The following is a 19,809-nucleotide window of genomic DNA, read 5'->3' on the forward strand; positions in this document are numbered from 1 at the left end:
AAGTACCTACTATGTACCAGTCATTGTGCAAAGCACTTTACAAATTTTATCTCATTTGTTTCTCATAACAACCCTGTGAAGTAGGTACGAATACTAACCCCATTTATAGTTGAGGAAACTGAAGCAGACAGAAGTTAAGGCATATGCCTAAGGAAACACAACTAGAAACTGTCTGAGACTGGATTTTAACTCAGGTTTTCCTGATGCCAGTCCCATTTTTATCTACTGAACTGAATATAAATTGCTGAACTGAATTAAGAGTTCCTCTATTTGGCATTTAAAGGCCTTTACATACTAGCCGCAACCTACATTTCTAGCCTTATTATGCATTAATCCCTTTTCTGCCTTCTACTATCCAACCAAACTAATATTTCTTGCTTTTTCTCATTATGGTATTGTATTTCCTATTGTTATACTGACTGTTCCCCATGCCTGGAATGCCCTCTCTTTCTTCTCACCTCCTTCTTCTTTCCTTTGGGACTCAGTGCAAGCAATCAATATGTCTTCCATGAAGCCCTTCCTGCTCTCCCCAGCCCCTAAGCACCCACCCTCACAAAATTATTTTGCATATTTAGTATGTATTCCGCATATAGTTATTTATGTATATAATTGTGTCCCATGACAGAATATTTGCAGGGTGGTACAGTGGATGGAGCACTGGACCTGAATCAAGAAGACCTGAATTTAAATCTAACATCCTATACTTAATAGCTGTATGACCTGGGCAAGTTACTTCACTTTTATCTGCCTTAGAGTTTCCTCATCCGTAAAACAGAGATAATATCACCTACCTCCCAGGGTTGTTATAAGGATAGAATGAGCCAATATTTGTAAAGCACTTTGCAAGCCTTGAAGCTCTATGTAGATGCTAGTGATAACTGAGGTCAGAGATTCTTTCACCTTTGTTTTTGTGCCCCCTCAAATACCTGTCATACAGTAGGTGCTTCATAAATGCTTATTGAATGAAGTCCCCTTACAGCCTTAAGATTCTACAGAAAAGGAGATTGAGATGCCATTTCATTCTCTCCTCTCTCTTTCCCACCAAAATTAAACCTCCTCCTTCATAGAGATCATTAACAAGTGACTCTGGGGACCAGGAAGCTTAGTAAATGCACTCATACTATTGGTCCATTTGGTTCCCTAGAGTCTGAACACTTATTCCAAAGGAAGTAAGAAAGAGGGTGGGGTAAGAGTGATGAATAGGTGGCCTGGGCAGGTAGCTTTTAGTGCATTTGTTGTTTTTGTAAGGTGACACCTAAATTTACTGGGAGGAGAGGTTAATGATATCCGTGACCGAGAAGATAGAGACCTTTCATTGCCTTGGTTTGAGAGAGAAAATTCCCAAGTCCATTACAGATTAAATGTTTGACTCTTTGACTTCCTCTGGTGAAAGGACCTGCTTTTCTGCATCCAACAAGGAACTCTCATTGCCTTTAAGTGATATCTATCTGACAGGCTTAGTTAATGATTCCTCTATTAGGACCTGTTTGTCCATACCTGGCAATGGAATCTAGATAGAGAAGACTTGCTGTATTTGAGTTTGTCACATTTATTGATGGCTCTTGAGCCCAACTGGATTAACTAAAAAGTAGAAAATTACAGTATCTTTCTGAAAAAGAGACTCAAACTAATATGAACGGAGTATATGAATGTCAGTGAAGCTAAATAGTGCCATACACCAAAAATGGACATTCTCGGGTTCAGTTTCAGATGACAGCCAACTCCATTTAAGTTATTTAACCTTAGCTTCCATTCCCTGATCTGAATAATGGGATTTATAGCTCCTTTCCTGCTTATTAGGATTGCTGGTATACAGCCTTTCCTAGGATTAAGAGACATAGGATCTAAGATTTAGAATTGCAAAGGACCTTAGATGGCTATCAAGTCCAGCCCCATCACTTCACAGGTAAGGAAACTGAGGCCTGTAGAGGTTGAGGTTTGGTCAACCAATAAGTGTCTGAAGTAGGATTTCAACCCAGGTCTTCCTAAGTTCAATGTTCTATCTACTGATACTAGTAGTGTTGAATAACAGTAATCCTTCATTCAAGAAAAGTTCCTTTAACAGAATTTTAAAATAAAGGAATTCACTAATTAATTCACAGATTTACTCTAAGGAGCACCATCATCCTCTCAATTTATAGAAATGAGGGTTTTGTATTGCTATCTTGGGACTGTCATCTTTCTGTTGCTACTCTGGTTGATGCTTTTCTATGTTTTATTAGCTTTTAGCTCAAAATGTGTTTATTTCTAATACAAATTAGCACTTTTTCAGGTTCAACAAATATCTTGATATTCTGATGGTGCCTAATGAGGACAAAAATCATTGTAAAAGAAGTTTTCTTTAGGAACAGATAGAGGCACATTCTCCTCATTTTGTGACTTTTCAAGCATTAGTTGGTTTCCAAAGACATGTCTTAGTAGACATAATGGGTGAACTCTCTAGATTTTAGTTCTTAACTCTATCCCATTCAAGGATACTTTAGCAAACTGTACTGATATACCTGAGTAACAATATCTGGAAAGAAACCAGGAGCTAAATTAATGGGAATTGAATGGAGAATGATAAGGAGGAAAAAATAAAATGATTATAGCATATATTAGTTAGACAAGGTTAGTTTGTCAGGAGAATTGACTTGGTGATATATGGGAGATGATTTGTACTGGCTTGAGAGAACTAATGATTGAACATTTACACCTTCAAAATCAGCAATACTGCAAATTAGGCTTTGATTTATTGTCTTGCTGATTGTCCAGATTTAAGGAAGTAATGGAGAAAATGTTAATAATTCAGATTACACTTAAACGTGTGTCGTGTACTTTTTTGGAGAGCTGATTATTAAACATTTGCCAACATACCCCTGGATTATATGTTTTGCCCCATCTCTTTAAGTTGTCCTGTTATATAGGTATTTACTTGATTTTTTTTTTTTACTAACCCCAAATCACTCTAGTTTTTCCTTAATCTTCTCTACTTCCACTAGATTCTAATTCCTTGGCAATCTTCATCATTTCCATTTCTGTACAGAGATGACTCCCAGAGCCTCATCTTCAGCCCTGACCTCTCTTTTAGACTTGAGACCTGTATCCCCAATTATGTAGAAAACATCTCTACCTCATTGTTTTTAACCAGCACTTAAACTGATCTTCCTCCCTAAACTTGCTCCTCATTTTGACTTGGCTGTTTCTATCACTGGTTACTTTCTTCACCCTGTCTCCCATTTTTGAAACCTCAACGTTTCAATAAATTCAACAACAAGATGGTATTCAACAAATATTTAGTAATTACCCACTACATACAAGGAACACTGAGTGCTCGATCCTCTTCATACGAAGACAACAAGGAATCTCCCTGCCTTTAAGGAGCTTACTCTCCACTGAGGGGATACAACATGTACATGGGTGGGAAAACATATTTGGCTAACATATGGGATAAAACTTTTGGATAAAAGTCTGACATCTAAGATCTAGAGGAAATTGGTTTAAAATTGTAGAATTTATATATATATGAATTAATGAAAACCTACCTTCTGTCCTTCCCTTCTCCACACTGAAGAAGAAAGGAAAACAAAATCCTGGTAACAGATTTACATAGTCAAGTCAAACAAATTCCTGCATCCACCAGAAACATTTTTTTTAAAACATGAACAGAAATTTGTTTACTTGATTATACAGATGTATTACAAGGGTTTTGTTTTTCTTCTTTTAAATTGGTTGTGGATAGGAGGGAGAGAAAATAAATGCTTGTTAATTGCAAAATAAACTGAAATGTTAAAAATGGAGGGAATCAACATAAACATATGATAAGACCTAATCCCCAGTAGATAAGTGGGCCAAAGTGTGTGTGAAGAGAACAGAGGGAGGGAGGGAGGGAGGAAAATGGGAGAAAGAGGGGAGAGAGAGAGAGAGAGAGAGAGAGAGAGAGAGAGAGAGAGAGAGAGAGAGAGAGCACTGATGAAATCAAGAAAGACTTCATGGAAGACAAGGTACCTGAACTAAACTTTGAAGGAATATAAGGATTCTAAAGGGGGGAAAAAATGAGAAAGGAGTACAGTTAGACATGGAAGGTGGTGTGCACAAATTCAAGGAGATAATGTTGAATTTGACTGTCAGTATCAAGTTTGTATAAAAGGGAGTCATGTCAAATAAGGAAAGTGAGGTAGGTTGGACACAGATTGCAAAAGACCTGTCACCCCTTGGATGAGATTGAGCATTCTCTTAATTGAGCTGAAGGATATTAATGCATGTTTGCTACTCCCAAAGTCATCTTCTAGTTCTCTTTTCCCCTCTTCTCTTCCTTTCCTTTTTCTCTTTTCCTCTCCTCTTCTCTTCCTCTCTTTATCTTCTTTATGAATTTCTTTCTGAAGAGGGTTTGAAAGCTGACCTTAGAGACAAGAACTGAATCTGAATCATCCCTCATACGTTTAATGCCTGTGTGATGCTGGGCAAGTCACTTAATCTCTCTGTGTCTCAGTTTCCTCATCTGTAAAATGAAGGAGTTGAACATGGTCTCTAAGTTTCCTTCCAGCTCTAGATCTGTGATTCCATGATCAATCCTACTAGAATAGACTCTGTAAGGATCCTATGGTAATGTCTGGGACTGTTTCATTTAAATCTCACGTCTTCTCCAGTATCTAGCATTGGGACCTGTACCCAGTAGATGATGCAAATTTATTGAATGAAAGAATGAAATATCTAGTATTGGATTCTATTTTCATTTATAGTGGTTTTATTTTAATAAGTTTATATAGGACCCAGTGTTATTGTTCATATTTTGAATTTTGCTCCTAATACATTTTTCCTTCAAATAAGAATGCAGCAGATCATTTGACATTTCAAAGATGTGTGTTTCCAACTTTTTTTCCATAGAGATCTTAATCCCTATTTTGTAACTGGAGGCAATGGGAAAGTAGGATTCACTTAGCAGAAATTTATTTTACAGCAAAATGTGCAGGTGTAGTCTAGTCTTTAAAGTCAATCAACAAGCATTTTTTAAGCATCTGCCATTTGCTAGGCACTGTGATAGTCATTGAGGATACATATACAAAATGGAAACAGTCTCTGCCTTGAAGAAACTTACATTCGATTACTAGAGAGAACGTGTATATGTATTTTTATAGAAAACGTGCAAAGGAAATAAAGAATTTCCAACAAGGCTAAAGTGATCAGGAAAGACTTCAGGAAGAAAATAGTGCTTGAGATGACCTTAGAAGGCAACCAGGCATTCTCAGAGGTGGAGGTGAGGAGGAAATTCATTCTAGTCACGGGGATCAGCCAATGTAAAGGCATGGAGGTGGGAGATTGGCCATCTGTAAGGACCAGTAAGATAGCCAATTTCAGCTGCTTATAAAGGAATGCTTGTAGGACTAATAGTAATATCTTCTTATCAAAAAGGACCTCCTAGGTGATCTTTGATTGATTTTTCCTTGATGTCGAATGGTCTAGAATTATTTTATGAGAGATTGGTCCATGGAATCCCATGAATTTCTCATGAAGTATGTCACATTTGAGATGAGGATTAAAATTATGGTGTGTGTATTTAAACCTAAAGTTTGGCTTTCAGAAGTAGTTGACTTAATTGTAGCTCTGGTCTTACTCAGTGGCAGGAAGAATTTACAATGCTTAACCCAAGAATGGAAAAAGATGTATCTGGAATAAGTATCAATCACTTCTGCCAAACTTAGTGTTTATTGTGAAACTCAGACATCTCTGTCCTGGGAACCCTGTACTATCAGCTGCTTCAGGATTAACTGCACTAACAGAGCAAAAGAAATTGTTTGTCTTTTTCTTTTTCCCTAACAGGAACCAATATTCAGATCTACCAGTTCTCTGAAAACAGGATAGAACGTGAAGTCAGATATCACTATGAGGCTAAATTCCATGATTACTGAATGCCCTTCTTGATGTTGAAAAATGGCACCTTGCTTGTCCTTATTTGTCACCAAAGACGGGATCCGTTTTGATGCTCAAAAATCCTTTCAGTTTATTTTTCATCTTATAAAGAGCAGGTTGTCAAAAATTCAAAAACTGGAATTAGGGGGGAAAAAAGGCAGCCTTTTTGCAGGAGTAGTTTCCTGTCCCTGAATAGTAAGTGAAATAGTGGTTATAAAGTCTTCAGGATGGACTTTCATTTTCATTGAGATCTGGCTCAGATTTAGAGTTATTTGTAAGCTGAGTCTGATAGGGAGTTTAAGAATGGAAACTATGTCATTGAAAATGAGTTTGTGAAATAGTGCTCTCCCCACCTATGGATATATAATGTTGCATATACCATTGGACTTGATGATGTGCCAATTGATTTTGATGAACTGTTTCTGCCCTCTTTTTTATTCTGTGTCTCAAGGAACAGTTCTCTGGTTGGGTGAGGGATATAGTGGGTCATGGTAAAGTAATGAGGGTGAAGTAAAAACCAAAAAAAGCAATAAAAAAATGAGTTATAGAACAAAGTAACAGTGCGTAATGACTACAACACATATGTTAAAAACAACAAAAACAAACTTGAACTACTGTCTAGTTATAATGATCAAGATTATCCCTGAAAAAGGGAGAAAAGGGGCCTCCTTTGCAGAAGTGGGAGACTATAGGTGTGGAACACTGCATATACTGTCAGTCTTAGTTGATTTGTTAGTTTTCTTGAACCGCTTTTTCCCTCTTCTTTCTTTTTAATTCTTCATATAAAAGGGATGGTTCACTGGATAAGAGAAGGAAGAAGAAATAGATTCAGAAAAGAATAACAATTGGTAGAAAGAAACAGTGGTGGGCTAGTGAATAGATGTTTGCAGAGTGTGCGTATTATCCAAGTTCATTGAGTGGAAAGCACTGTGAACATAGTTTGCTTGCCTTTATGGTAAGCAAAGGTCCAGGAAGTCTCCTACCCTGCACCTAAAAGGTCTCAGGTGGAGTGGCCTCAGTGATCTGTATTTGTACTGATATATGTCTACATTGACATATACATGTATATATAATAACTGGAATGAAGTCAGAATTCATGCTTGTCAAATTTTCAGATGACACAAAGCTGGGAGACAATAATTAACACATTGGATGAGTGTCTTGATACAACAGGATCTCAACTGATAGAATGCTTCCCTAAAGTGAATAAGATAAATTTGAATAGGAATGAAAGTAAAGTTCTACTCCTGGGTTCTAAGAATCAACCTTACAAGTACAGGACAGGGGAGCTATAATTAGAGAGTGGCTTCTATCAGAGTGAACAATGTGTTATGGTAATCCCAAAGATCATTCTTTCCTCAACTTCCCTAAAAGAGAGGCATAGTGCCCAGAATGAGGGAGATAATTGTCCCATTATAATAAACCCGGGCTAGGCCATATCTAGGGCATTGTGTTCACTTCACATTTTAGAAGGAGATAGTGAAACTAAAGAATATCTGAAAGACAGTGACCAGGGTGGTGAGACATCTGGAGATCATACTATATAAAAATGGATCAAAGGGACTAAAGATGTTTAATTTGGAGAATAAAAAACTTATGGGGACTGGAGTAGCTCTCTATAAGCACTTGAAGGGTTGTCTTAGGGTAAAGGGATTGTAGTTGGCCCCAAAGAACCAGAAGCAATTTTGGAGGGATGCAGAGAAAGCAGAATTAGACTTGATTAGACTTGGTGTAAGGAAGAACTTCCTAAGAATTAGATGTGTCCAGAAGTGAAATGGGCTGCCTCAGGAGGCAGGGGTGTCCCCACTCCCTGCCCACTGGAACTCTTTAAGTAGAGGCTGGATGGCCACTGATAGGAGATAATACAGCAGTGATTCTTTATCAGATACAGTTTGGACTAGGTAATCTCAGTGTTCCCTCCCTAACACTGAGATTCTGTGACCTTATCCAATAAATTCAAGCCTCCCTGTTATTGTTAGGATAAAATTATAACTTGACTTCTTGCTACCTTTCCAATTTTCTTGCATCTCATTCCCCTCCGTGATACAGTGACATTGTTCTACTTGCTATATGTCTCACAGAACCCCAATCTCTCAACTGGGAGCCATTTTATTAGCATGCCTGGGAGTCTCTCCCTCCTCATCTCCTGGCTTCCTTGGGTTTGTTCAAGTCTCAGCTAAAATCCTATCTTCTACAAGAAGACTTTCCCAGTCTTCCTAAATCTTGTTGCTTTTCCTCTGAGATTTTTCTCAATTTATCTGATATATAGCTCGTTTGTACATTGCTGTTTGCATGTGGTCACCCCATGAAACTGTGGGACTGTGTGATGATGATTATAATATTCTGGTGCCGCTATGGGCAGATTTTTAGTGCCAGCTCTTCCGCTGTGTAACCTTGGATAAGCCCCTTTCCCTTCCTGACCCTCAGTTTCCTCACCTGTAAAAGGAAGGTGTTGAACCAAATAATCATAGGATCATGGATTTGGAGGTGGAAGGGACCTTAGAGGTCATCTAATCCATTCCCCTCATTTTTATAGATGTGGAAACTGAGACCTTGAGAAATTAAGTAACTTGTCCAAGGTCACCCAGGTAGTAAAGGGTCGAGCCAGGACTTTAACCCAGGTCCTCTGACTCCAAAAATCACACCCTTTCAGCTTTCTCTTCTACCTCCAAGGAACAGTTTGTTGTTGTAGCTAACAAGTTCAGCTTCCTATTTAGACAAGCCCACCAGGATCTTAGACAAGCACAATATTCCCTGGAGATAAGATAGATTCCACATGAAGTTACCAGGGGAGGCTGTGCCCAACCATCAGTCAAGTTAGCTTTATAAACATGACCAAGTGCAGATAAACAGTGGGGACGTAAGGATTGAGAAAATGCCACCGTTTACCAATAACTTGCAGATTCCTCAGCTCGTTGGCAACAGATGGGTCTTCTGACTTATGTATGCTTTGGACTGTTTAGAGGTTAGGATTATAAATTAACCTCAGAAATAGCCTAGCATTTCAGAAGTCTGAGTCTTGGGTGAGTGAGCCAAATATACCTTGAGAGTAAAGTGCTCAGCAAATAGCTCTTAAAGGGCACTTAGGTGTCATTTAGAAGCCCTCTTTTAAGATAGTTTAACAAATGGTGGTCTAATTCCCTGAAAGGGTTATGGCACTATGTTGGAGTCTAGATACTGTATTAACATGATGATTTGATCACTGAATCACATGAGAGTTGAAAGAGATGTCAATAGTGATGTACTCCAACGCAACATGAATCTCCATGATAGTATACTGGAAAAGTACAGCCTGTGTTTGAAGATGTCCAAGGAAAGGACCCTACACCTTTAGAGAAAGCCCATTCCCCTTTTGGACAGCTGTAATTATTAGGGAGGGGGCAGCTAAGTGCACTAGCAGCTAGATGGCACCATAGTGCATAGGGTGCTGGGTCTAGAGTCAGGAAGACTCATCTTTCTGAGTTCAAATCTGGCCTCGGATACTTGCTAGTTGTGTGACCCTGGGCAAGTCACTTTACCCTGTTTGCCTCCTTTCTCATCTGTAAAATGGAGTTGGAGAAGGAAATGGCAAACCATTTCAGAATTTTTGCCAAGAAAACCCACATAGAGGTCATGAAGAATCGGACATGACTGAAATAAATAACAACAAGTTGTTAGGGAACTTTTCCTGACATCGAGCCTAAATTGGCCTCTTTACCACTTCCAAATATTTCTTCTTGTTCTACCCTCTGGGATCAAACTAAACAAGCCTCCTCCTTCTTCCCCATCTTCATATAAGATGCATTTAGTAGTTCTTCTCCAAGATATTCTCCAATTTATCTGTATCCTTCTTAAACCATAGTGCCTAGAACCGACCATAACACTCCAGATGAGATCTGACCAGGCTACTCCTGCCACACTGATATTGAACCATTAAAACTACTCTGAGTCTAGCTAGCCATTCACCTGAATCCATCTAATTGTATTCTCCTCTTATCTACCCAAAATATCTCCACCTTCTCCACAAAAATAGTATATGATTCTTTAAGCGTTACTAAAATATAAGTAATGTTATCAACAGCACCCACTCATCTCTTAGTTCAGTGATCTTATCAAAAAAAGGACACGAAGTTCACCTAGCATGATCTGTTTTATTTTTTTAATATCTGCATTGCTGTCTTTTGTTTTTTACATCATAGTTTTCTGCAGTATCTGTCCCTTCACTTCCCCAAAAGCCATCTTATATAACAAACAATATTTTTAAAGGCAAAAAGAAAAAAAGAAGAGAAAAAATGAGTACAAGCAACCAGTTACATTGAAGAAGTCCAAAAATATGTGTAATGTGTGATGCCTGTGTACCTCCCACTTCCATGAAGGGGTGGTTTGGTATTGCACTCACTCGTATAGCTTCTTTCAAACGAGGCCTGTTCTTTATAATTTCACTTTTCAGAGTTTTTTTTACATGTGTCTCTATGTGTGAATGTTCTTTTCATTTCCATCATTGGTATGACCTGTTCTGGTTCTTTGTAATCAGGGCTACCCTCTCAAGATGCTTGCCAGCCATCACTTTAGTTATGTTTCAGATTTTCTCAGAAATCAAAGTAAAGCTCACTGGATGATAATTTGAAGACTCTCTTTTTTACTTTTTAAAAAAATTGAATATTTGCTCTCTAATTTCATGGTACGACTCCTGTTTTCCATGATCTTTCAAATGTCATTCAAAATAATTTGGAAATCACTTGCCTGCCAGTTCTTTCATTACTTGAGAATGTAGTTATCTGGGCCCAGTGTCTTGGATTCTCCAAGGGAAGCTAGTATTCTCTATCTCATTACAGTCATAGTCAATATTACATTTATGAAGTATATACTATGTGCCAGACACCATGCTTAGCTCCTTATTTATCTTGAGTATCAACTCCCTACTAGGAATTCTTATTGTGTCATCTCTCGTACAAGGGTGATTCTCCTTGTTAGAGGAAACAAGAGAAAACAGAATTGAGTAGCTCTGCCTTCTTTCTGTTGTCCATTATCATCGTTCCATAGACTTCAAGCAGGAGTCCTATCCCTTCTTTGATCTCCTTTTTCTCCAATGTAACTTAAAAAAAATAAAAACAATCCCTTTGTTGTTCTTCCCTTACCTCAGTTTATCCTGAGTTTTAGCATTCCTGACTCTGATGAATTCCTCCTGGGGTCCCTCTATTTGTATAGGGGCATGGAGTCTTTGCCCTGGAAAATCCAACAATCTCTGTTCCCATCTCAACTTGGAATATCCCTCTGTAAGACCTGCCTCCTTTTTCCATCAGTGAGTTCCTTCTGAGGATTCCATTTTATTGAGGATCTCAAGCTTGCCTTCATTCCCCTCCTGGCTCTGTTCCTGTCTTCTTGACTTCAAAACATACCTAACACTGCATATTTTCATTCCCCATTCTCGTCAGTTTTCAGCTTCCTTTTGCATGTTGTCTTATGCACAGTGGAATGTAAGCTCCTTGAAGAAAGGAAGTATTTTTTGTTTATATATGTATCCCAAGTGCTTAGCACATAGCAACTCTTAATGAATGGTTGTGTCTTTCCTTTCTATATGATCGTGTTATACTCTGATGTTCATCCTGTCTTCTTTCATCTTTTTAAACTTTTGTAGATTGGTAAGTTCCCTCTACATGAACATGGATATTTTAAGAAAAGTCTTTCTTTCCCCATTGGATTTTCTTCCTTTTGTATCTTCACAGTTTCATTCTTTAGCATCTCCTATCCCTTCTTAGCTGACTTCCTATGTAGCCTTTTATTCCATGATAGCCTACTTACCTTTAATCTGAACCCTTTTAAATTGGTTTCTCCAAACCTAGGGTCCTCTGTCAAAAACCCTACGAGTGAGTGAACATTTTCCCCTAGAGTTCACATTTCTTTGCTTCTTTTTTATCCCCAGTCTTTAATGCAGCTCCCAGCACATAGTGGGAATTTCCTAAATGTTTATGATTAATTTCCATCCCATTTTTCCCCTTTTAGTGAGAATCAGATCCAGACTACAATTTCATTTTGTTATTTCCTCCATCTTTTGAAGAATGAAATTCATTACTAAGGCATAACAAAAAGTTATTAACTGCTGCTCTGCTTGTTGCAGAGTGATTTCCAGCAAATGCCTGGATAATTGATAATTGAAATCATTTATCACGACTTACATACTATAAGCTCCTTAAGAACAGGGACTGTGTTGTTGTTGTGGTTGGATTTTTTGTTTGTTCATTTTCCATTTTTCTGCATCCCCAGCATTTACCACAGTCAATGGAAAATCGTAGGTACTTAATGAATGCTAGTTTCCTGACAGTAAATCATTTTAAGTTTTTGTGCTTGCCTGGTTTGTGATCTGTTTCCTAAAATTCTCATCTGTTTTCTCTTTCTGTCAGGTAGCATGTTCAATGACAAAGTAATTTCTGTTTATCTCTCTGTTGACCTTTACCCAGTTTATCCCCAATCATGTTCACTCCTCTCTGCATACTTACATTCCCCTCTACCAAGGCCTCCCCGGCCCGCTTCTTTGTTGGCTAGACGTTGGGCATTTGTATGTAGACATTTGAGGCCATGGGTTTTACTACTGATTCCTTTCTTGGATTTTGCCTTCCATGAACTTCTGGGTATTTCAACTACTCTTCTTCCTTCTTTGTAGCATATTTTCCTTCCTTCTTTGATAGCTGTAGAGGAATTGGGGTTACATCTTAGTATGTCCCACAAGGACCCCTTATTTATTTTTTTTATTTGGAATGGTCCAAGGTAATTCGTTTGTCAGTCCAAATACTCTGATCTGTTACTGCTCCTTCCTTTCCTGGGGCACATGCAGGACTGAGCAAAGAAGGAGATTTATCCTAACATAACCAATTTTTTGTCCCGATTTCCGGGTAGGAAATGTAATATAGTTTTAGATTCATAAGGCAGTGTATTTTCTATGACACTATACTGGATTCTAATCCTGGTCCTGTTAGCAAAAGTTGGATGACCTTGGGCAAATTGTTCCTCTCTCCAAGCCTACGTTTCCTCCTGTAAAAGAAAAAGTTGGACTAGGTGATCTCTAAGGTACCTTACAGCTTCTAAGTGTATAAATCTGTACCAGAAGTTTTGGATGGTGAGTCTAGAGGAGTTGCATCTGATCACACATATTATTTCAGAGCTTGTGTTAATAAGTTTGGCGCCATTTTAGAGACGGGCCAGAGAGCAATAAAAATATCTTGATCAGCTCTTATTTTCTAGGTTGCATGGGTCTAAAGGTTGTCCTTTTAATGTGTAATGTATTTTGTGGTGGCTTTATAAGGCATTTCTTAATTGTTATTCTGCCATGTCAATTCAGCCCACGGTCTTAGTGTTAATAATTTAACAGTAAAAATATCTCCTCTACTCCCCCCGCCCCTTTTCAGGGGATCATGGTGGGGGGAAGTCAGATCAGCCAGTTGATGATATGTCCCTGAAAACATGCTGCTACTAACTACTGTATACTGGGAAGACCTAGAGGATACTGGAAGGTTTCCCAGTCCTTGAGAGTTAGTACAAGGTCAGCTGGAAGAAAGGGTTGTTTTAATGACAAGAGATACATACTCCCTTCAGAAGGAAAGAAATCATTCTTTTCTGAAAAATTTCCAATTTGCTGCACAAGTACAAGGGCCCTGGCAAATATATTATTTTGTAAGTTTCCAGTTGTGGTACACTGTTCATGTGTTCCCAGAATCAAAAATGGAAGCTTGATGACTAGAGAAACAGCAGTGTATGGAAAGTGAGATCCAGCTGCTTGATCATGCTTCCATTTTCCCCAGCTAAGTGGCTCTGAAGAGGAACAAGAATCTAGTATTAACTGGTTCACTGGGGCTCCATGCTTACGTAGTATAAAAAATGGAAACATTTAACTTATTTTGTTTTTTCCCCTTTTACTTTTACCATTTCCCTAGGGCACAGCTTCTGTTCTCCAGCGCCGGTCTGATAATGAGGAGTATGTGGAGGTTGGAAGACTCGGGCCATCAGATTACTTTGGTGAGACGACCAAGTTCTGTTTCAAACACACATGCTTGACCATTTGCGTTTTCTTTCTTGATTTGAGGGCATTTTCCCCATCCCAATTTTGAAGTGTGCTTTCTTCATTTTTTATCGATAACTGTGACCACAAAATTATGAAGACTATCTGCAGAGTACTTTTAAATGACTTCATCGTGCAAAGCCCTTATAAGAATATACATGCTTTGTGCCCATCAGGCACCTAATCGTCAGTCTCTTTTGTGTCCATAAAACACACACACATGCATGCATGTATGTGTACATATATACATATGCACACACATATATAGATAGCTGTACACATGCATGTATGTATGTGTATGCATACACACACATCGCTTTGTGTGACTTGCTTTTGAAAGAAGAGGATAAATTCAAATTCCATGACATCTTTTTCTTCCTCTTTGCAGGAGAAATAGCACTGCTACTTAACCGGCCTCGGGCAGCCACCGTGGTGGCCCGTGGACCGCTGAAGTGCGTGAAACTTGATCGTCCTCGTTTTGAGCGAGTGCTTGGCCCCTGCTCTGAAATCCTGAAGAGGAACATTCAGAGATACAACAGCTTCATCTCCCTTACCGTTTAAGGGAGTCCTTCCTTCCTCCTGAGCCCCTCCAGTATCTGCCTGCCTTTAAATGTTAACCTTGTGATTCCCAGGTTTGACTTGGGCCATTTCATAGCTTTACCAAGTCATGTAGTTTTTGGTGACTCTTTATGTTTCTGTCTGATGCACTGGAGAGAACTGACAACAGTTAGTGTGAGGGAAGGCAATGGATTTGGATGAGATTTACTTTTTGACACCTTGGATGAGTTCTAAGATTTGTAGCTCACCTATCTGAGAATAAAATACCCACATTGTGTACTTTAAAGTTTGTTTTAAGTACAATCCCCCCAAAGTTTATACTTTTATAGACATTCTTTATCCCATTCACTTCTTTCAGCAATCCCACGAGGTAGGGAATTCATATTTTATTGTCCTATTTTTACAGGCAAGAAAACTGAGGATCAGTGAGAGTGAATGCCTTGTCTAAGACAGCACACCTAGGAAATGGCAGCCTGGATTTGAACCCAGGTCTTTCATTGATAATCCCTTGCTTTTCCCACTCTAACAGACTGCCAAAAAAAAAAAAAAAAGAACAATGTTTTAGCTAAATTGATTTAAAAAATACCAAACAGGTATTTCTACAACCTGAAAATGAGAGAAGGTGCTCCTAGGTTTTTCACATGGGAGGCAGTAAGAAAGGCAACAGCATTCCAGAACTCTCCAATGTTGAACCCTAGGTTATTTTGCCTGTTATTTAGACAGGCAGTCTGCTTTCTAACTCTGGTTTGCAAAGGAGGACTTGAAAGGAGTGAGTTTGTTGTTTTGTGGATAGTATCATATAGGCAAGAGTGTCTGAGTTGGGGGGGCCTCCTTAACATCAAAAGGGGAAAAAATGCTAATAATAACAGATGCTTTAGCATTTCTGTCTTTAACTCCACAAAGAGTTGACCACCTCAGTAGGGAGAATCTTTGAATTAGGTTATCATGGTGTTCTTTAGATGGCATTATAATATGTAGGTAGCAAGGCTTTGTCCTGCTTTCCAGGAACTGACCATCTTGTTTGGACAAACCATTACAAATTAAAGAATAATCCATAAGATTTCCCTCTTTCCATGACCTCCATATCTGTTTGACAGTAGAGGTCAGGAGATCATCTGAAAGCTGCCTCCCCAACCATCTAGTCAACCATGAAGTCAATAAGCAGTTTTTGAAATTTATTTTTAGTTATCAATATAAGATTTTGACTTTTAAATTTTCTTGCTCTCCTTCTCCCCTCCCCAAGATGGCCTTCCCTTCTGCCCTCCCTTCTATCCACTCTCCTCCCTTTTATTTCTCCTTTTCCTCCTACTTCCTAAAGGATAAGTCAGATTTCTATACCGAACTGATTATGTCATTCCCTCTTTGAGCCAAATTTGATGAGAGTAAGTTTCAAACAATGCTGGCTTCCCTCCCTTCTTTCCCTCTACTGTAATAGGTCTTTGCTCCTCTTCATGTGATATAATCTACCCTTTCCTGTCTCCTTCTTTCCTCTTCTCGCAATACTATCCTTTTTTATACCCTCTTAATTTTTTTATCATTCCATCAAAATCAACTTATACCCATAACCTCTGTCTATGTATACCCCTGCTAAATGTCATAATAATGATACATTTCTCAAGAGTTACAAGTATCATCTTTCCATGCAAGGATGTAAACAGTTCACCCTTATTGGATAACATTTTTTTCCCTTTTTATGTCTTTTTATGCCTCTCCTGAGTCTTGTATTTGAAGATTGAATGTTCTGTTGAGCTCTAGTGTTTTCAGCAGGAAGACTTGGAAGTCCCTTATTTCCTTGAATATCCATCTCCTCACCTGAAAGATTATGCTTAGTTTTCCTGGCTAGTTGATTCTTGGTTGTAATCTAAGCTCTTTTGCCTTTTAGAATATCATATTCCAAGCCCTCACAACCTTTAATATAAAAGCTGCAAGGTAATCCTGACTGGTTCCATAATATTTAAATTGTTTCTTCCTGGCTGCCTGCAGTATTTTCTCCTTGACCTGAGAATTCTGTAATTTGGCTACACTATCCTAGGAGTTTTTATTTTGGGATCTCTCTCAGGAGGTGATTGGTGGATTCTTTCAATGAGTAGTCTACCCTCTGGTTCTAGGATCTCAGGATAGTTTTCCTTGATAATTTCTTGAAAGATGCTGTCCAGGTTCTTTTTTGATCATGGCTTTCATTAATTCTTAAATGATCTCTCCTGGATCTATTTTCCATGTCACTTGTTTTCCCCATGAATTATATTACATTTTCTTCTATTTTTTCATTCTTTTGATTTTATTTGACTGATTATTGACATAGTGTCATTAACTTCTACTTGCTCAATAAAATTTTTAAGGAATTGTTTTCTTCAGTTAGCTTTTGTACCTCCCTTTCCATTTGGCCAATTCTGCTTTTTAAGGAGTTGTTTTTTTCTGTTGATTTTTGTCCTTCCTTTCCCAGGCATTGACTGTCTCTAGCATTCCTCTCATTTCTTTTTCCAGTTTTTCTTCTACCTCTCCTGTTTGACTTCTTGGGCTTGAGACCAATTCGTATTCTCCTTTGGGGTTTTGGATGTAGGTATGTTGACAATATAGTCCTCTCCTAAGTTTGTGTTTTGATTTTCCCTGTCACCATAATAATTCTCCCTGGTCAATGTTCATTTTTGCTTTTTGCTCATTTTGTTTGCCTATTTCCTCTTGGCTTTTAAAGTTGAACTCTCCTACTCAAGCACAGGGAGCATTGTTCCAAGCTTCTTCTGCTGGGGACCAGGGGCTTGGTCACTGGCTTTACTAAGCATTTTAAAAGAGCTTACTAGATGGCACTGTGCATAGCACTGGGGATACAAAAGAAAGGCCAAAAAAAGTAGTCCTGTCATCAAGGATCTCATATTCTAATGGGGGAGTTACTTTAATGTCCACCTAAACCCTCTTTACTACCTTGTCATAGCATGAAGGTGACCCTAGGGGCTTGCAAAGGTCATAACAGTAGAGGTCAAAACTCTGGTAAGTCTAACCAAGTTGGAAAGTATAGGTCCCCCAAAGACTCCGTCATCTAAGAATCAGCTTGGCTAAGTTCATAAAGGTTCATCACCAAGACTGGGAACCAAGAGATGATTTTTTTTTGTCCATACATGGGGCTATAATCTGTGTTGATTAAATAGAATACTCATATCAATGGAATCATTGATTTTTGAGGTATTGTTTAGTTTTAGTCATGGAGACCTCTATAGGATCAGTAAATGTTTAAATGGCTGAGGTGAGTAGGAAATGGAACTGGGGTGGTATAAGTGTGAGTCTAGAGCCAAAAGGGTAGCCCAGGTGCTGCTCAGCTCTGAAAAGGTAGAAATTGGAGACCAACAGCTCAAAACTACAGAAATCTGGTCCTTCTTTCTTTGATATAGCTTTGCTGCCCACCTTTCATAGGTGACAATGTACTTTTAGAATATTTAACTGCCCTAAATGAAATCTTCACGTGTTTAACTAAATAACTGGATTTTCCTAGCCTTGGAAAACTAAGTTCCATGAATCAGAGAATCCTATAGTTGGGAAAGATTTCAGAGGTCATCTAGTTGGACTTCCTTCCTAAAGAATGAATTCCCTTTTAGTGTACAAGAAAACAGTTAATTTGCCATCTCATTGGATTGGGGTAAATTAAAATATTCTATGGCTAGACCATGTCTATTTGATTGGCAAGATAAGTGCTTCTAAGCCAAATAGTCATGTTTAGAATCTTGAGCAAGATTCAGACATGTGGCATCTTTAGCAAAAAAGCATCCTAGTACCATTCTTTTGGAAACATCTGAGATCTGTGATTATGGGAAACAAAATTCAACTAGGAATCCATGCCCAAAGACACCATTTGTTGAAAATATGAGATTAGCATCAGTGGAGGGAGTTTTCACAACAGAAGCTTTCTCCACTGATGAAATCACAGGATTAGCCCCTTCACTCCAGGAAAAAAACGAAAAAAGAAATCTTCCCTTTGAGAATGACAAATATTTCCCTCTTTTTTCTCTAAGGCTTCGTCTTTACAGTCAGAAATTTTGAAACCCAATAAAACTACTGTATATGTGAATTTTGAAATTGATTTTTTCCCACAAATTGGCCCAACATAGTAGATACTAGATTGATATATAGACACCATTATGAAATATTTCTGGGGGACTTCAAGATGACATCTAAGTGACATGAAAATACAAATGCAATCGTTTAATTAATCTAATTACATTCATGAATGAATAACTGAGAACTTTCTTTTTATCAACCAAAGTGGGAAAAAAGTCACTTAAGTTCTACTTACATTAGACAATCCTCCAAAATAAAAATGGGAAATTTTGAATCTGCTTTTCAATATTCTTCTCTCTAAGCACAATCTTAGTCATCTCAAGGTGTTCAAATGATTTTAGCATGTATATATCTGTGGTCTAATAAGCTATGTTGATTGATAATGATGTTCACAATGCTGCATGCACGGTTAAATATGAACAGCTGGAGATATTCTCTCTAACTTGCAATTTGAAGGCAGAAACTTAACATAGACAAAAATCCTGCATATAAATGTTATGTATAGATTCATTTGCTTCATTGTGGTTGTGGTACTCTCACTTATTCAGGTTTTGGTGGATGGATTGCAATTCAGAATTGGCATAATTCAGATTAGTATTCAAATAGCCCAATCATTCTCCCAATTGCATTTTGATGACTGTTGACTTCAAGATGATATTCATACATATTTGGTGCAGGAAACATTTGCAGAATGAAAATGCTTAATCCTAAATGTTTGTCTTTGTCAATTTAATGCTAAAATCATCCTTTATCATAAATTCCTTCTAAAGAGGAAAAAAACTACATTTTAAAACTCTTGTTGGATGGGGAAAAATTTGTAAAAGTGCCATATGCAACTGACCATTCTTTGATCTATACAGTATTTTGTTACCTTTTCAAAACAGTTGTGATGCTTTTTTGATTGGCAGTGAGAAAGGGTTAAGATACAGATCATTTAAACACAGTCAGCATTTCCCTCTTGAGCAAAAATGATGGTGCTTAGTTTAATCATCTTATCCTTTTCAGAAATATTTGGTACTGTGGCCAGCTCTGGCTCTGGGTCCAGAGCTTCGATTTCTCCTCCCAGAGTCTCCTTTCCCTGAATCAAGTTGAGAGTCTCATAACTGGGTTATCCCAGTCATCCCTAGGTCACCTAATACTAATACAGATGTGAAATGTTGCATATGCTTGTCAGACGTGTTCACTGTGTTGATTGATTTTGCTTAAGTGTTTTTCTTTGTTATAATAAGGAGGGTTCTATGGAGGGGGCAGAGCTATACGCCAAGAAATAACTGTGATGTGAA

General features: G+C 38.1%; 1 protein-coding gene across 2 annotated transcripts in view; it reads left to right on the forward strand.

The window, feature by feature from the left end:
* The window catches only part of PRKAR1B (protein kinase cAMP-dependent type I regulatory subunit beta), a 247,453-nt gene extending 232,361 nt beyond the window's left edge, over positions 1-15,092 (forward strand). For both annotated transcript variants that reach the window (XM_072597799.1, XM_072597800.1), the window contains 2 exons: positions 13,797-13,878; positions 14,310-15,092. In XM_072597799.1, coding sequence (XP_072453900.1) covers positions 13,797-13,878; positions 14,310-14,482 — 255 coding nt within the window. In that variant the 3' untranslated portion in view covers positions 14,483-15,092. The remainder of the gene's footprint in view (positions 1-13,796; positions 13,879-14,309) is intronic.
* Positions 15,093-19,809: the final 4,717 nt, after the last annotated feature.

This window comes from Notamacropus eugenii, chromosome 3 (genome assembly GCF_028372415.1).
Source record: "Notamacropus eugenii isolate mMacEug1 chromosome 3, mMacEug1.pri_v2, whole genome shotgun sequence".
Lineage (NCBI taxonomy): Eukaryota > Metazoa > Chordata > Mammalia > Diprotodontia > Macropodidae > Notamacropus > Notamacropus eugenii.